Source organism: Colossoma macropomum, unplaced genomic scaffold (genome assembly GCF_904425465.1).
Source record: "Colossoma macropomum unplaced genomic scaffold, Colossoma_macropomum, whole genome shotgun sequence".
Classification (NCBI taxonomy): Eukaryota; Metazoa; Chordata; class Actinopteri; order Characiformes; family Serrasalmidae; genus Colossoma; species Colossoma macropomum.
The window spans coordinates 39,513,386-39,532,805 of NW_023494802.1; the positions used below are offsets into that span (position 1 = coordinate 39,513,386).

At 40.5% G+C, this 19,420-nt stretch overlaps 1 protein-coding gene across 1 annotated transcript in view; it reads left to right on the forward strand.

Annotated features, from left to right (window-relative positions):
* Nucleotides 1–1,736: 1,736 nt before the first annotated feature.
* Nucleotides 1,737–19,420, forward strand: part of podn (podocan) — a 28,872-nt gene continuing 11,188 nt past the window's right edge. Inside the window, exons 1-6 of the mRNA XM_036591142.1 lie at nt 1,737–1,918; nt 8,001–8,513; nt 9,773–9,866; nt 11,704–11,768; nt 17,529–17,638; nt 17,910–18,066. Coding sequence (XP_036447035.1) covers nt 8,193–8,513; nt 9,773–9,866; nt 11,704–11,768; nt 17,529–17,638; nt 17,910–18,066 — 747 coding nt within the window. The 5' untranslated portion in view covers nt 1,737–1,918; nt 8,001–8,192. The remainder of the gene's footprint in view (nt 1,919–8,000; nt 8,514–9,772; nt 9,867–11,703; nt 11,769–17,528; nt 17,639–17,909; nt 18,067–19,420) is intronic.

Here is a 19,420-nt window from a genome sequence, read left to right on the forward strand (position 1 = left end):
TCATAATACATGCATAAGCATTGAATAAGGCATTTATACAACAATATTCCAAGTTATTCCAGTAATCACAAAGTGATGTAAGATATTTAGTAAGTAAATGGCACTGTACTGATGTAGAAATACGACTACCTGTGTCATAACACATGCATAAGTGCTCAATAATACATTTATAAAGCATTATTTGAATATTGATAAAAAGCTTATGTCAGTAATCGCAAGATGTCATAAGATATTTGTGTAAGTAAATGACATTACACTGACATGACAACACTTATAATGCAGTTCTGTTTTGAATAATTGTTCTGTTTATAACATTGTTATAAGGCAGGGGCCTAGATAAACGCCATGTATCAGTTCTAAACCTTTATACTTGAGTTAAACTACACAATTCTATTTTGTACTTATGTACTGTGTACTTAAAAAAGATGGTTCTTCAAGGGTTCTTTAATAAAGAAAATGGTTCTGTATAGAATCATCAACAAAAAAGCGTTCTTTAAATTGATGGAGAGTATGTTGTCTACAGTTCTATATAGAACATTTAGGAAAAAAGCACATTCTCCATCAATCTAAAGAACCCTTTCATGATGCAAATCCACAAAGGGTTCTTTAAGTATTCATGGTTTTGTATAAAACCATTGAGGAACCATCTTTTTAAAGAGTGTGCAAAGAACCATTTAAGCATGGAATGGTTCTGTATAGAACTCATGGCTCTAAATCAAACTATTCCTTTTGCTAAAGGACCTTTGAAGAACCATTTTTTTTTATGACTGTAGGCTTCTACGTTGTTAGTCCCACTAGTTGGGAATGATGCTTTATAACAGTGTAATAAACAGAACAGCCTTCTGCACTTCAGTTTAAAGCATGTTATGTCAATGTAATGTCAGTTACCTTTTAAAACATCTTATGTCATATGGCATTTGCTGGTATAAACCTTACATAACTGTTCAAGGATTGCTTTATAAATATGTTATTCAATGCTTATGCATGTGTTATTAAGTCTATATATAGGTAGCCTTCAAATAACATTACCACAAGCTTTCTTTTAATATTTTTGTCATTTTTTTTACAACAAACCTTTTCATACCGAATGTTAAGTGAATGCGAAATGAGTTCATTATGAATCCCCGTAAATGACTACATAATTCTGTAACTGTACAGCAAAACAATCATAATAACTTTGGACTTCTAGCTGGCTCTAGGTTTCCTGCTTAGCTCTTAGTCACCTTTCTTTGAGAGCAATTACATATTACTGCCATAAAAATAGCAACACAGCTAGATCATCTGAAAAGAGTTGCAGGTTGAAAACTCACTCATGCAGTTATTCCACTTCTTTAGATGGAATATTGGGAATAATTGGTGGAAGCATATTTTGGTGCTGTTTCATCTTTTGACCTTGTTTTTGTCCAACTAAGCCTGGCCTTTGGAAACTCCTTCTGCTTGACTTGTACTTAATACATACTTTGTAAGATTTCAGAGCTTTTGCCATCTCAATGGTTGCTGGTGAGGCTCATGAAAAACCACACATTGGACTCAAAAGTGTGTCAGCGTATTTATTTGAGTTTGATTTGAGCCAGTTTGAGACCTTTCCCATTTTTTTTCCAGAAAGCTAAATGCTAAGCTGTCATTTCCAAGGCAATAGTGGAAAGTCTGTGGAAGGAACATTCACTTTTGGCTTTGGCTGGACTGTTCTGTTCTCTCTCTCTCTCTCTCTCTCTCTCTCTCTGCTCTATCCCTCTCACTCCCACTCTCAGCCTGCACATCTGGAAGGTACCAGAAGGGACCTGGTCTCTCCAGCTGTGGCTGCTGCTCTCACTATGGCCCAGGGCTGAGTGGTCTGAGGCACTTGGACTTGCACAGACTTTTCAATACATTGCTGGACGGCTGCAGGTCAGACATTATTACCGGAGGTAGATGTAAGGTAAGGTACCCCTATAGGTTTCTCCCTCTTCGCTCTCTCCCTCTCTTTCCCTCCTTTCCTCTCTCTCACTCTCTGTGCAATACTCCCTTGCATCCACTCCACTTTTCCAGATGCACGCACATGTGGACTTTCTCCAGCTGCTCAGATGGTTTTTGTGCTGTTGTTACTGCTTCACTGTGAATAACAGGCGTATAGTAGCTATATTCCAGTTTACTGTATTTGCTGTACTGTGAGGTACCTCTGATAATCTGTTCTGTGTTGGGTCAAACCTGATATAAGCCTCCCGTTAATGTTCCCAATGTTTGAAAGGATACAGTTCAAGCACAAATCAGTATACATACTTGAGTAGTTGGCTTATTACACAAAACCTACTAATGATTTATAACTATTTGACAAACTCCAATTTTAAAACAAAAAAGTTGGAACCGTACATGAAATGCTTCTAAAAAAAGCAGTGATTTCTAAAACAACTTCAACCTGGATTCAACTGAAAACAATATTTGATGTTTTACACACATTACAAATTTGATGCCTGCATGACAGGAGCATGTTTACCACTGTGTTACTTCACCTTCTCTTTTAACACTTAGTACTTGTGTAGATACCAATTGATCCAGTTTACGAAGTGATTTTTTTTGTCATTTTTCTGTTCTACAATTGTACGGCTTTCCATAAAGGGCCTTCATTTTTATATTTTGTACCTCTTAACGCATGCCAGTCTAGCACCTGCACTCTCTAAATACACAGCCAGAATATTTCTTGGTGTTGTCATGTTGAAATAAGCATGGATGACCCCATGTACTATCTAGAAAGCTGCAAAATGTTTATATCTTCCAGCATTAATGGTGCCATCATGCATACTCCACCATACCATAAGGGATGTTGGCTTGGAACCTTATGCGGGAAAAAAATTCAATAAACATTTTCTTATTTGGCCTGGCGAACACAACATCTGTTATTTCTGTAAACAATCTGAAATCCTGGCCCATCAGATCACAAAACTGTTTCAACTGTTCGTCAGTTCATTTCAGATGAGCTTGAGCCCAGAGAAGTTGGCGGCGTTTCTGGACGTTATTAACACATATGATTCCTACTGTGCACAGTACAGCCTTAACCTGCATTTACGGATGGAATGATGGATGGTGTATATTGATAATGGTTTGTCACAGCATTCCCGAGCACATGTGATGATATCCATCACAGAAGGATGCCAGTTTTTAAAGCAGTGCCATCTGAAGGGGTTGAAGGTCATGGATATTCAGTTGAGATTTTTGGCCTTGTTCTATAGACACAGTGATTTGTCTGGATTCCCTGAATCTTTTAATGATATTCTGCACCACAGAGGGTGAAATATCTAAAAATCTTGCAATCATTCATTGAGTGATTGTTATTAAACTGTTTGTTGATGCATTTTAGCCAAGAGTTGAGCCTCAAATCATCCTTGCTCTTAAAGGACTAGTCTTTTTGAAAATTTCTCATTGCACAACTTTTTTGGAACCACATTTTTCAGAATGGGTATATATTTACATCAGAACAATGTAGTTAAGATAAAACTTTCTATGTCTTTTCACAGTGGATTTACAAATCACTGCTTTCTGTTTCATTTGCTTTTCAAATAGTGTTCTAACGTTTTTGGAACTAAAGTTTAAAGTTGACCTTTCAGTTTGCGTGCAAAACATCTGAAAAAATCTGTGCATTCCTTACATTACCTTCTCCCTGCTTGGCATGCCTATTAGCAACTGCAGTTCCTGTGCAGCTCTAAGACTGCACTTAGTTTTGCTGTTTTGTAGGCTGAACAGATTCAAATCAATTGCACCGCTTGACAAGGATGTGGCAGTTCACCTAAGTTTTTGGATGTCCTCTTGGTCAATAGTGTTTTGCTTATTGGAAAACTCTCTGCTGTATATCCTCTTATTACAGAACTTTTGGAAAATCATTTGGAAACACTGTGAAGAGAAAGATAAATGTATTGTTGAGATATATGTTTTGAATCCTGATTGGAATCAATAATTGACTGAAGCAATAATTTGGTCCACAATTGACTTCAAAAGGCCACTTCTTTAGGTTTGCAGGAGCTACGAGGCTAATATATCCATGTAGGCCTGTTCCCATCAATAGTTAACCAAAGTTACCATGGTAACAGTCCTGAATGATGGTAAAAACCCACTTACTAAGATTCCCATATGAAATATTTTGCACCAATAACACATTTATTGCACCCAGCATAGATGACATTGTTCTACAAATGTGGCTGTTGAGCTGCACTGGTTGAATGGGCTCACTGCTGCATGCAGATATCAGGTAAAATGTGTGAAATTCACGAGTCAATTACTCATTATCAGATTAATTACACTTTCATGACCAAATTAGAGATGAATCAAGAAACTTTTTACTGAATTTTATGTTTATTATTTTCTTACACATGACAATTATTAAGCTTCAACTCACACTATCACTTTGCGTGCTCTTGTAGCCACTCTAGAAATAATAACTATCTCAAAAATTAATGGAAGAAATATAATTAGTATTGGTAAAAGTATTAGTGGTACCAGTAGTATCTCTGTAAGTACATCTGCTAATGCTTCTGAACATGAGCAATGTTCCTCAAAGCTTTAGCAGATACTTACAGAGCTAATAAGAATATGAAGAGAAGAATAGCAACACTTTCTTCTGGTCATTTGTAGACGGTTCCTAACTCTTACAGCATTTGAGTTCATGTTGTCAAATAAAAGGTGGAGCAAAGGGAAAAAATTGCCATCCCCCAAACTAGCACAGGTCCACTGCAAGTAATAGAAGGTTTAACCATTTACTGCATTACCTTCTCCAGTGCACAACTAAAGATGCCAACGTCAGCCACAAAACATGTCTGTGTGGCATGCACCCGTCCCCCGAGGACTGCAAGTGCTGGCAGGAAGGCGGGGCCCGAAGCCCGAACGAGGATGGTAGGGAGAGGAAATCCTCAAGGGAGTGAGGGATGGTGTGCGAGTCCCGAAACTCCGTTGCCCAGGCCCTGCCTCCCCCTCCTTACCTAGCTCTCCTTCCCTCATGCCTCAGGTGCTCACACTGCCCTTAATGAGAGCCAGCTGATCTGGTTGGCAGCTGACGTCCTCCTCCCTCCATCACTCGTGTCCCTTGGCGGTGTTCGGGATTCGGGCCCCACCTTCCCGCCGGCTCTCGTGGCTGTCATCAGGGCCTGGGGGACGGGTGCATGCTACAGTCTAATTGACCACAAGATAGGAAAACTGTGTACAATTGACATTTCCAACAGTTTCTGTCCCTCTAAACTGCTAATACTTGCTGCTAAATCATGCACCAGGTCTTATAACATGACATTTCACGCTATTACACTTCATAAAGTTCAGATATGTATCAGCAGAAAAAAAGGCTGCAGATTTTAAGCAGCGTGTGCGCTTTCCATCCAGTCCTACAAAGGATTTTCCCTTGTGTTCCTAATTTTCTCCTGTTCAGAGGCCAGCGTTTCTGAACTTTAATTCAGACTCTCAGTGCTGTACACGCAGACTGAATGGAAGCTGGAGAGTGTTTGTGCGATAGCGCTGCTTGTCGTTGTTGGCGTTCGTTCCAGAATGTTTTCCACATCCCGCTGAATTTGACCTTCACAGTCAGCTCCTTATCTGGGCATTGGAGGGCTGGCTGGCCGGTGCTGGAATGCCATGGAATGCCACTGTTTGTCTGAGGTGGCTTTGTCTTGTCTAGAGGTCATTATGGAAAGAAAACTCTTAAGTGACCACAGAAAAACATCCACGCCACAAACGGAGAGAAAGTGCTGGAAACACACCTCCCATCTGGAACTGGAAAACAGTTACTGTAACACGCACACATATTCTCTTAATGCCAGACTCTAAGCTCATTTAAAGCTCTCTGCAGGTTTAGTCATACGCTGTTGGTAAGGTTACGACAGGACAACCAGCACTTTGGGGCTTCAGGTCATAACATGTGTTTACTTCTTTTAGCAGGTGTGACCATGTAAAAGTGATTTATACTAAAATTATGAGCCACATTTGAGATCATGTGTACCAAAACACACAATGACTAAAGCAGATACTGTTGAAACTGTAGAACTCAGAGGAGACTGAGGGATGGCCCTTCATTTAAAGGGGAGTTTTCAATATTTCTGCACATTTCAATCATGCGATGTGTACTAGCTTAGATATCTTTACAGTGGTGGTGATAGGAACCAGGGGTCACAATGACTACCACACAAATATAGACATTTTATTTATTATCCAAAACCACCAGAGACCCTACACATGTCTTCTGAGTGTTTATATGGAATGATGATGATGGTCAGACAGTAGGAAATCTGGAAACTATTTGGCCTTAAAACTCCCTGAATGTATCCCTCCAGGTTAAAACCTTTGCAAAACTTTATGACCATTTGATGTAATAACATTCTGTGAGGGAGCTTTTAGAGGTGGACATCTGGTTCCTATCACCACCACTGTGAACAATTCGGATTGTAAGTCTCTCTAGAACATAGCATTTCACACCAAACTCTCTGGATGACTTTGTTTACATCAAACATTTGAAGATTATTTGTATAACAGCTCCCCCACAGAAAGTTATTATGTGAAATAATTTTGAATTCGCTGCCTGATGCCTGAGATGATCAATTTAAGATGAGATTTTGGCCTAAAACAATTTTTTAAAAGTCCATTAATGTCAGAAGACACATGCAGGTTCACCAGTGGTTTTAAATAGTGAATAAAATGACTATAGCTCTGTTGTAGACATGGCAACCCCTGGTTCCTATCACCACCACTGTAAAGAAATGTTTGTAAGTTTCTCTACAGTGGAGAATTTCATATCAAACCACGTTTAATTATGTTTTGCATTTCAGGCATTGAATTATGCAGAACATTTGCAAATTGAAAATGGGTGGAATTTCCCTTTAAGCTCTGGCAGTGAGGAAGCCTGGTCCTGGGCATTTAAGGGGTTACACAGTTTTGAATGAAAATCCCACATAACCTGCTTTACAATTCCTACTCATTCAGACTTCCTGCATTTTTTTAATCATAAAAAATGTTTCCACTTAAAAAAGCTAACATCTCCAGTTAAGGAAACATTTAGTCCCTTTCTGCGAGCTTCACTGTGCTCAGATTGTTAAGTTAAAATGTTCAAGTCGTGGCCTTTGCACACCTGGGCTTCATGCTGGGGGATGAACAGCCCGACCTGTGTGGGTGAAGAGTGGCAATTTTCTAAAACTCAGCATTCTCACAGGGTTAAGATGACCCCATGGCAGGAAGCATTAATGGGTTTTATTATGAGTCACTTTTTCTTAGACTGGAGTTTTGGTTACTGTCACTGTTCTTTTTTCATTTTCACTAAATTTTCTCTAAACTGTGAGCATGTCTAAGACATAGAAGCCCATAGACTACACCCCTTTATACTACCACTCACTGGCCACTTTATTAGAAACACCTATCTTGTGCTTACACTCACTGGCCACTTTATTGGAAACACCTACTTTGTGTTTTCTCTCAGTGGCCACTTTATTGGAAACATTACCTTGTGCTTCCACTCATTGGCCACGTTATTAGAAACACCTACCTTGTTCTTCCTCTTACTGGCCACTTCTAATGAAGGAAAAGAAACACTTCTAGTAAAGGTAGGTGTTTTGCTGCAGATTGATAACTGTGTTAGAGCCAGGTAGAGACAGTTGCTCAACTTCTATCCAAGCTGGCTTGACAAAGCTGATGCTGTGAAAACCCAGGTGGTTGCTAAGGAGTTACTAGCTGATTGCTATAGTGTCCCAAGTGGTTGCTAAGGTGTTGCTGTTATCCCAGGGTGTTTATCAGATGTTGCTAGGTCATTGTCATGGTATCCCAGGTGGTTGCTGGACCATTGCTGCATTATCCAAGGTGGTTGTTAAGGTGTTGTTAGGCCATTGCTATGGATACCCAGGTTGTTGCTAAGGTGTTGCTAAGCTATTGCTATGGAAACCCAGGAGGCTGTTAAAATGTTGCTAGGCTATTGCTATACAATCCCAGGTGGTTACTAATGTGTGGCCAAGTTGGTCAAGCCAACCTAAATAAATTCACCTGTTTTGTCTCTCTGTCTCCAGCAGGTGTGAATGGTGGTGTAGTTTCTTCCTTGTTCTGAGGCCCTGCTGTGTTCTGGAAGTTCAGACAGACCAAGTTCTGGTGAAGGTGCTCCCCAGACCACCTCCCCTTTCACCCACCAACACATCCAGACAGAGATCTGAGAGGAGTGTGTGGTTCAGGCCCAGAGGAGAGAGAGAGAGTGGGTGTGAGCAATGAGGCGGCGCTGCCTGCTGCTGTGTGTAGTTCTGCTGGGCTGGACTCTGGTCCTGGGGCAGCAAGGAGCACAGCCAGACCACCGGCCACTGGCACAGCACCAAAAGGAGAAGAAAGAAGAGTGGAGGGATGAAGACCTGCAGGGAGAAGTAGAAGAGAAGCTGGACAGAGAGGTGAGCGTGAGCTCACAGTCAAAGCCAGAGGGGGTGTGTCCAGAGAAGTGCAGCTGCACAGCCGAGGGAGCAGTGGACTGCGCTGGAGTCGACCTGACCGGATTTCCACCAAATCTGCCGGATACCACACGCCAGCTCTCACTGCAGGTGTGTTTGTGATAGGGGTCGCATGACCACTGATGTTTTGTCACCTACCGAACAACTTGTTAAAAAAATAGTCTGCTAGTTGCTACTTTGGCCTGAAGAATGTCTATATATTTTTTATTTATTGTTTAGTTATTTTTAAAAGTTCTTGACTAGTCATCTTGACCGGGCCTCTTTTGGTGACATTTCTTCTTAAATATAGCAAATGGCCAAAACTTACTAAGGTGTAGAGATGGGATCTTAATGCATGACATGGGAATGAGATAATAAAGTTGTGGTCACAACTTAGAGTACGTAGACTAATCAAATGTTGGAATTATTTAATTCCCACAACTTGCTAAATTGTGGCCATGCCTTCAATATTTAATTCCCATGCCTTACTAAGTTGTGACCATGCTGTAATTATGTCACGCCCACGCCTTACTTGGCAATGCCTTAATTATCTCATACCCACATCTTACTAAGTAGTGGCCACAAATAATGGAATGTCTTAATTATTTAATCCCCCCTACTTACCAAATTGTGGTCATGCCTTAAATATCTCATTCCCGCTCCTTACTAAGTTACGGCCTTGTCTTAATTATCTCATACCCATGCCTTCCTAAGTAGTAGCTATACTTTCATTATCTCATACCCATGCCTTACTAAGAAGAGGCCACAAATAATGGAATGTCTTAATTATTTAATTCCCACTACTTACCAAATTGTGGTCATGCCTTAAATATCTCATTCCCACACCTTACTAAGTTACGGCCTTGCCCTAATTATCTCATACCCACACCTTACTAAGTAGTGGCTATGTCTTAAGTATCTTATACCCACACCTTACTAAATAGTGGCCATGACTTAATTATCTGGTTTCCACACCCTACTAAGTTATTCACATGCCATACTAAGTCATGGCTACTCCTTAATGATCTCATTCCTATACCTTACTAAATAGTGGCCATGACGTAATTATCTAGTTTCCACACCTTACTAAGCCATGTCCACGCATTATCTCATACCCACTCCTTACTAAGTAAAGGCCACAACTTAATTATCTTATTGTCCACCTTACTAAGTCATTCACATGCAAATAATAAGTCATGGCTACCCCTTAATTATCTCATGCTCATAAGTAATTGCTGCAACTTAATTATCTCAACTAAGGTGTGGCAATGCATTGGGATTAACATAATATGCAAAATCTAGGTTGTTATGTTTATGGCTTGTTTCATAAAAGTCACTTGAAAATATTTCTTGGTTTCTTTCTGCTTTAGAACAACCAGATCACTGAGGTGACAGTGGAGGACCTCTCACGGCTCCTTCAGCTGGAGACCCTCAACCTACAGAACAACCGGCTCACCACACAAGGTGAAAGAGACAGACATATGGACTGAGATGAAGAGAGATTTAGTATCTTAGAAAGAAGTGTATGTGGGAGAGGTCTGTACAGTCTGTTCTACTTGTAGGTGGTCTACCTCTGTTGGTGGTCTTGGCTGATGCTTGATAAATAAATCTAGTAGAGAATGATAAATCTGTTCCAGCTAAATACATTAATGATAATGATTCTCTGTAGTTCGATAAAAGTCTGTCCCAACCTGACTGTAGCGCAACAACATTTTGCCAGAACTTGACAACAAAATTCTGTCTGAACCTGACTGTAGCCCAACAAAAGTTGGGCCTAAATCAAAAATAGCTTGAAAAAATCTGTTTAAACGCAGCTGTGGCCTAAGAAAAACTCGCCTGTAGACTAAAAAATATCTTCTAGCCACACCTTACTAAGTAGTGGCCACACCTTAATTATCTCATGGCCACTTCTTACTAAGTAATGGCTGCAACTTAATTATCTCATTGCCATGCCTCACTAAGTCATTCACATGCCATACTAAGTCATGGCTACTCCTGAAATATCTAATTCCCACACCTTACTAAGTAGTGGACAGAACTTAATTATCTAGTTCCCACATCCTACTAAATCGTGGCCACACACTAATTATCTCATATCTACTCCTTACTAAGTAAGGGCCACAACTAAGATGTGGGATTATGAATGCATTTGGATTATGAATTTTTACTTGTGGGCTAGTTTTTAAAAAAAAAGTTAAATGGTTGAGTGCACGCTGACTGCTTCTGCCAAAGCCATATTAGAAAAAATAAGAAAAAAAGGACTCAACTATAGCCTAAAAAATTAGGTCTAAACATGAATGAAACAAAACAGAATTCTTTCTTAAATTGACCAAAGCCCAATGAAATTCTCTCCAGATTTGACAGCAGGGTGGCCTGACAAAATTCTGTCTCAAACCAACTGAAACCTGAAAAATTTTAATCTAAATCTGACTGCACCCGTGAAACATTTTGTCTGCACTCAACCGGGCCCATAAATATTCTGTTTGAACCTTAATGTAGTCCAGAAAAATTCTGTAACCTAAAAAATTAGGTCTGAACTTGATAAAGTTCTGTCTGAATCTCATTGTAGTAAATGAAATTCTGTCTGAACCTGGAAAAATTCTGTCTTAATACAACAATAGGGTTAAAATATTTTGTCCTTACCTGACTGTGGCCCAGTAAAATTTTAGCTAATCCAGACTGTAGCTTTATAAAATACTCACATGCATACTAGCACAAATATATGCACACATATTATCAACCACATGGGATACCATGGCAAATGCCTAGAAGAATTTTAGCAACCACCTGGGATACTATAGCAAAAAAAAACTAGCAACACCTCAGCGTAGCCCAACAAAATTCTGTTGTGAACTTTAGTGTACCTTGACAATTCTTTTTGAAATCTGCTCAAGTTGGACCACTACCAACCTGAGACATCATTAGATCATCAATAAATGAAATATAAAACTAACTGTTTTCATCTAACTAAACTTAAGTTTAACTTTAGTGGATTTATCTATGTAGCAATGTCTTCGAACGACATTTTGATAATCTGTAGCTGAATAAACCTTATATAGTATCTTCTCACATGTTGCCTGAAACGAAGCAGAATTTTCTCTGCTGTCACATCTGAAGGGATTGAGAAGTTCCTACAGAGTTCCAGGTATCTGTTAGAACAGGAACAATATAAAGTGCTTGCGGTCACCACCGCTAATATTGGTGATGACTGGATAAGTCATTTTTGCTAATTGTTCAATGTGTGAGAGAGATAATATGACTGTGTGTTTCTGTATGTTCCTGTGTGTTTGAATGCTGGCAGGCCTTGAAGACGAGGGATTTGAAGTTCTAGAGCAGCTGGGTTACTTATACTTGGCAAATAACAAGGTGAGTCATCCCTGGATCATACACAGGAGGATTCTCCAACCTTTAGAAGTTCCTCTCTGCTTTCTCGTCACTGCCGCCAAATTTGGATGTACATCAGAAGTGAATATGGAAAAAGCTGGAAGCTCTTTATGCGTCATGCTTTTCAGATTTTAAAGCTTTGAACTTCAAAGGCTGAGTGTGATAAGCATGAATACAAAACCTATTTGTAATAACTATAGATGGGACTGGATCATTGACATACATACTTACGAAGTACGTAATGATAAGCTTTAGTTTTTACGTTCTAGCCTGTGATCTGAATTGCTAGTCCATTGTTTTGTTACACCCACCCGATTAAAGCTGCACTGCTGCTTTCAGTCACCTTCTAAAAAACATCTCACCCTATCTGATAGTAAATCTGCAGTTGGTGCACATTTTTGAGGAAAGCTCTGTTGTGAAAAGAAGGTGGGGACCCAGATGGTTGTAGCCACTTTGGGATTCTGCCTCTTTCATTGGCCCCAACAACATGTTGTTATTACATTGATTTAATAGTATTAATATAATCAAAATGTAATTAGGTTGGCTTGATAAAGTCAAAGTTTTCAAACTAGAACCATGAAACTGCATAATCATAGAGCTTACAGGGGAATAGTGGCTTGTGCTTTTGTGACTGATTGCATGTAGATGTTTTGTAGAGCGTTTGTTCTAGCAAGCTTTTTTTCCCATTGGAAATGAATGCCGAGAATGTTGACAAAGTTAAAACCTAATTGCCACACATTATGTCACAAAGGTCATCTCTCATACTGCCCTGGGTAGACATTATATACAGACTCACATGCATACTAGCACAAATATATGCACACATATTATCAACCACATGGGATACCATGGCAAATGCCTAGAAGAATTTTAGCAACCACCTGGGATACTATAGCAAAAAAACTAGCAACATCTCAGCAACCAAACAGAATACCATAGCGACAGCCTAGCACCACCTTAGCAACCACCTGGAAAATGGCTTAGCAATATCTTATCATATCAGCAAACATGCAACATCTTATCAACCTTCAGGGGTTCCATAGCAACAGCCTAGCAACACCTTAGCAACCACCTGGGATATTGTTGCATTGGTCTAGCAACATCTTAGCAACCACCTGGGATATTGTTGCAACAGCCTAGCAACACCTTGGCAACAGCCTAGCAACACCTTAGCAACAATATGGGATAATGTTGCAATGGCCTAGCAATACCTTAGCAACCACCTGGGATACCATATCAGCAAACTTGCAACATTTTATCAACCGTCTTGGATTCCATAGCAACAGCCTAGCAATACCTTAGCAACAATCTGGGATAATGTTGCAATGGCCTAGCAATACCTTAGCAACCACCTGGGATACCATATCAGCAAACTTGAAACATCTCAGCAACCTTCTGGGATTCCATAGTAACAGCCGAGCAACACCTTAGCAACTACCTGGGATAACTATGCAATGGTCTAGCAACACCTTAGCAGCCACCTGGGATTACAATGCAATGGCCAAGCAACACTTTAGCAACCACCTGGGATTACATTGCAACGGCCAAGCAACACCGTAGCAACCACCTGGGATTATATTGCAATTGCCAAGCAACACTTTAGCAACCACCTGGGATACCTTATCAGCAAATTTGCAACATCGTAACAACCATAGCGAAGTTCATTCCCTTCTAGTAAAAACACAAGTCCAAACCTGATGTGCAGTCTAGTCCCAATGGGTTCTTCCCATTCCAAGCTTTAGTAGGCATAGAAAAGGAGTGTAGCTGTCTAATGGTTGTCTGTCAGCATGTGTTCTCACACTGAATAGTTTAATGGATTTCCTGAGGATCAGTGCTCCATCAAATTTTAGTACTGAAGCTCAGCTCTGCCATCCATATAAACCAAAGCTCCAGTTACACTGCACTCCAGCCAGAGTTAACCCCTGCTTGTGGCACAGCAAGTGTGCTTCCAAGACCTACAGTGTAGGTTCTGACCTGCGCTGAGGTGCTAAACTGCTAATACAGTGTCTCCTTCAGTCCGAAACCAAATTCAGCATCAAAAAACCTGAGCTCCCGAAGCGCTGAGCATGTTTGGATGAGGAATCCTTCAGGTCATGGCCTCGAAATATGACTCAGTTATGAGCCTGTACAAGGACATGATGGATGCCTTCCAGAGCGCATCAAATCTCTAAAGCGCGTTCCCACGTTTGTTTTAAAATTGACTGATGGGAAATGGAGCTTAGTGTTTTTGTTGGGCATGAGACAGCATTTTTTCCTTCCCTCTCACAATCGCCAGCAGGGCTGTTGTGTACCGCAGCCAAATCGCTCCAGTTCCCCTCAGAGCGCTAAACACATCCAAGCTCTTGTGTAAGGGGCAGGATGGCAGCAGGCCTTAAAGTAATAGCTCAGCAGAAAATCTAATTTATGCGGTTTTTCTTCCTTGCTTCCACTGTAGTAGATCAGCCAGGACATGTTTGTTGCCTGAAGCTTTTTTTTTTTAGTTTTAAACTGGAGCAACGAGGCTTATGTAGCAAACAAATAATGGAAGTTAATACCTCACCAATTAGCATCGTGCTAAGTGCATACATAAATCATTACATGCTTGACTCAAGCGCCAAGTTATCTCTAAGAGACTTGTTTATGTGGTTTCTGACACTGTATGACACAGTGTTATCTATAAACATGGGTAAAAGTACAGAGTGGTGCCTGTGTGTGCGAGCTGGTCCCTTCCCTGAGTCCTCAATGAATTTTTTAAGCTAAACATGTTACCTCATGCTCCCATGTTACCTCAGTCATTGACTCAACGTGAAAGTAATGGTAGATACCTCTGGTATTTTTACACACTTACGTAGTCTGATGTTGTATGTTCAGTAAATAAAATCTGAAATTCTGTTCAAAACATTACCAAAGTTGGCGTTTGTGCTAATAAGTGCTAACACTGTCCTCAACAACAGCATCTATCCTCCATTTCCATACTGTTTTGAACACGCTCTTGTCAACTTACCCTCACCATTTCCCCTTGTGGCCTTTCAGAATCAAGCTTTATTGGCCAGGTATGCTTACACATACAAGGAATTTGGTTTTGGTTACAGGAGCTCACAGTGCACAGTATTAGACAGACATTTACATGTAGTGATTAAAATAAAATAAAATAAATTAAAATAAAATAAAACATGCATTCCTACCATCACTCACTCATACACACACACACACACACACACACACACACACACACACACACACAATCACACCTTTAACCTTTACATTGTGCAAAGTATGGGTCTAAAGTTAAAGTGCTGAGTGCAGCAGCAGTTAAAGGGTGTATAGTAGCAAAGAAAGGGATCAGTGAGGTGACAGTCAGATAAGTGGGGCAATAAGGCAGGTAAGTAAGATGCTAGAATAGACACTGGTCTGAGACGCTAGTTTCAGAGGATGGAGTTGAGTTTGATACTATACACCAGTATTTTAGAAGTGTAGTTCGTTTCAAGTTAGTTCCATTTTTTCTACTAACTTGCTAGCTAGCAAGCTAAGAGCTAGCAGCATCTAAAAAGCAGGGCAGTGCACCAGACATTGTAATTATTCAAAAAAGTCATGTATTCCACACTCAAATGATGCCTCAAATTTGGTCCCAAATACAAACTTAGCTTAGCTAGCTGATTGGCTCACTGAGGCTAGCCATGCTGAAACAAAGTGCTTTCCTTTTGAAAATCTTCTCCTCATTAAATATGACTTTTGGTGACCCCATAATGTTAAACATGATCTTTTAAACGCTTTTATAGGTTTCTGTAATGCGCTCCTGTCATTTATCATATGAAAGATGAATATAGAACCCTGAATTTAGGAAGCTGGGAGTACAGGACTCCTTCCAAAATTACAAGAAGTTGGAACGCAAGGCTAGAGGAACATAAAGCTGTTTCCTACAAATTTCAGTGAGAAAATAAAGGGCTGAGGAACATAAAACCCTTTGAACATGAAGCCCTGAGAACACAGGAATAACCCCTTTTTTGTAAGAGCTTCCTTCAATTAGCTACATTAGCCTCATAGCTCCAGTGCATCCCTGCTAAAAATCAGCATAGACCAGCTTAGCTGGTCACCACCAAAACCAGCATATGCTGTGTTTTGGGTGCTGCTGGTCACCCTGCATGGCCATGCTGGGTGTTTAACCAGCACAAACCAGCTTAGGCCCACACAGAGTCCATGACTGTACAAGTACATGTTTTGGATGACAGACTGCCTTTGGGACAAGAGGGAAATTATGTAAATTTGATATTTTGTTGAATTAATGCTTTAATATGCGCACACACACTCATTCATCACGGTGGGGTCTGGTGTAGCATGCCAGCTCTGCCAGCTTTCTCTCCCTTAATCGCCCTGCTGCCTGTGCCAGGCTTCTGGCTCTGACGCCTGTTTCCTCTGCTGTGAGGCAGATTTATGGCTGGCCGACTTTAAAAGGGTAGCTGCGAGGGGAAAAAGATCCCGCAGGATCTTTGGGGGATTTGCAGAGTGCTGGCTAAAGCCTCACGGACACCCGCTGAGGGGGGTAATCCCACACGCAGACGGGCGGGACAGAGCAGCGGGAGGAGGCTCTAAAGAAGGCAGGGCCGCCACTCTAGAGCACAACACCTCACAGCAGCTGGAAACGTCCACGACTGGGGGGGTCAAAACAAGTTTAGAAGAGAAAAGTAGATGACTGAAGTTGATACAGTGAGGGGATTAGTCAGTGTCACTAAGCAGGAAGGGGCTTAAAGGTGAGGAGAAAAATAGCCCAGAGGTTTGGCAAGAGAAAAGCAGAATAACCCAACTAAAGGCCTAAATCAGGGGCGTCAAATTCAACCAGTAAAAGGGCCATATTAAAAAATCTCATCAAATCCGAGTGCCAGAGAAAAAATGGTTTTATTTCATTTTTAATTAATGTTGTGCTGTAACCCGACCTGGCCATTCATGAAATATTCAAAATTTTAATGTTCCCAGGTGCTCGGCCTTTAAACCTACCTATTTGCTTGAGCTAGAGAACCTGGCATCCTTTCTTTGCTGCATGTTCATTAAGACTTGGGCTCATATACATTTTGGTGATACGACTGGTGTTGAATTGTGTAGAACTGTGTAGAATTGAGGTTTAACCACTGTCGCATAGACTGTTGTTGGGGTAGGAGAGTTGGAGCATGTAACGTTGCAGTGCATGCTGGGGACTGTAGTGCAGTGAAACGAGCTAATATTAATAGAAAATTGAAATACTTTTGTGTACCGGATAGGACTGTGTGGCAGGTCTGATCTGGTCCGTGGGGATTGTATATATACACACACAAACACAAGGAGGGTTTCAGCCTGGACTAAGATAGATGCACAATACAGGGCAGCCAATCAGAACAGAGCTCATTTACATATATTAGTAAAAAATTAAAGGCACAGTAAAAAAAAAAGAGTTGTTAGAAAATAGTCATGCAAAAAAAAAAATTATGAATACATTTTATGTACACAAACCAATGCAACTGCCAAACGTTGCAATGTAAAACATATTTGTAATACATAATGATATAACACATATTTAATTATGTAATTACATACTGAATTACATATGCATTCTGTATCAACTGTTTAGGCAACTTTACTAAGGAAAAAGAGTTCTCTATAGTTATATAGTAGTTTTAATTATATATATATATATATATATATAATATATATATATATATATATATATATATATATACATTATTGTTTTAATTATAGTCCAGTCTAATATTTTATTATATTGTTCCTTTACAGCTCACTGCAGCTCCCAGACATCTCCCCCCTGCACTGGTCAGCGCTGACTTTGCTGCTAACCAACTCACCAAGATCTACCCTTACACCTTTGGTCAGAAACCTGCGCTGAAGTATGTTAATACTTTCATACTTTCCAAATATATACAGCCACAAACTTGTGGGTATTTCTCAGAATAGACAGAATAGCTACAAAGCCTCAATACATGGCTAAATATGAACAAAATGAACACCTCAGAATAGAATGTGAATCGTTATACAGCAAATATGCACTGAAGACAAGCCTACAGTGATACAATTACATCTGAAGTGTGGGCCTACAGCAAGGAAAAACTGTCTGGTAGAGCTAGACATGCCTAATTTGTTGCCTGTGCCTTGTCTCAGGTCAGTGTATCTCCATAACAACAAGCTGACGGAAGCAGGTTTACCTGAGGGAATGTTTAATGGTTCAGACAACCTGGAGGTGCTCATCATGTCCAGCAACTTCCTGCGCTATGTCCCCAAGGGCCTGCCCTCTGCTCTCTACCGTCTGCACCTGAAGGTAATCTCTCTGAGCTAGGCTAACCTCGTGCCATAAAGCAGTAGTTTGGTGACGAATATAATCTACATAATTTTTGCCTAAACCCAAAATGTAGTCAGTCAGCCAAGAAATGCTTGTTGTCTGAAGTTTGCATCTTTAGTTTTGCACTTGAATTGCATGGCTAATTTAGTTTTTGTGAAGCCTATAGCTGACCAATTAGCATTGTACAAAGTGCATGCCTAAATCACATTCCTGCCTCAGACAATGTTAAGTTATTAAGTAATAACAAATAGACTTGCTAATGTTGTTTGTTGCAAAAAACAGTAGTAGCTGCCTTATTCGTGTTTGTACTTTGCTCCATTTTAACAGATAGCTTTAGAAACTGTAGTTTTATACAGGCTACATTAGCATAGCTAGCTTCAGTGGAAAAGACAGCAAACAAATCTTTGGTGATCGACTCTATCTGAGTAAGAGGAAAACTTTAAGTTAGATTTTTTGCTAAGCTACACTATATTACCAAAAGTTTTCACTCACGCATCCAAATCATTGAATTCAGGTGTTACAATCACTTCCATGACCACAGGTGTGTAAAACCAAGCACCCAGGCCTGCAGACTGCTTCTACACACATTAGTGAAAGAATGGGTCACTCTCAGGAGCTCAGTGAATTTCAGTGTGGTACCGTGATAGGATGCCACCTGTGCAACAAGTCCAGTCGTGAAATTTCCTCCCTACTAAATATTCCACAGTGAACTGTCAGTGGTATTATAACAAAGTGGAAGTGAATGGGAACGACAGCAACTCAGCCACGAAGTGGTCGGCCACGTAAAATGACAGAGCGTGGTCAGAGGATGCTGAGGTGCATAGTGCGCAGAGGTTGCCAACTTTCTGCAGAGTCAATCACTACAGACCTCCAAACTTCATATGGCCTTCAGATTAGCTCAAGAACAGTGTAGAGAGCTTCATGGAATGGGTTTCCATGGCCGAGCAGCTGCATCCAAGCCTTACATCACCAAGCGCAATGCAAAGCGTTGAATGCAGTGGTGTAAAGCGCCGCCACTAGAGCAGTGGAGACGTGTTCTCTGGAGTGACCAATCACGCTTCTCCATCTGGCAATCCGATGGACGAGTCTGGGTTTGGCGGTTGCCAGGAGAACGGTACTTGCCTGACTGCATTGTGCCAAGTGTAAAGTTTGGTGGAGGGGGGATTATGGTGTGGGGCTGGTTTTCAGGAGTTGGGCTCGGCCCCTTAGTTCCAGTGAAAGGAACTCTTAATGCTTCAGCAGACCAAGAGATTTTGGACAATTTCATGCTCTAGCAGAATTTTATTTTACTGCAAAGGAGGATTATTTTATTTTTACCTACAAATCGGATTCT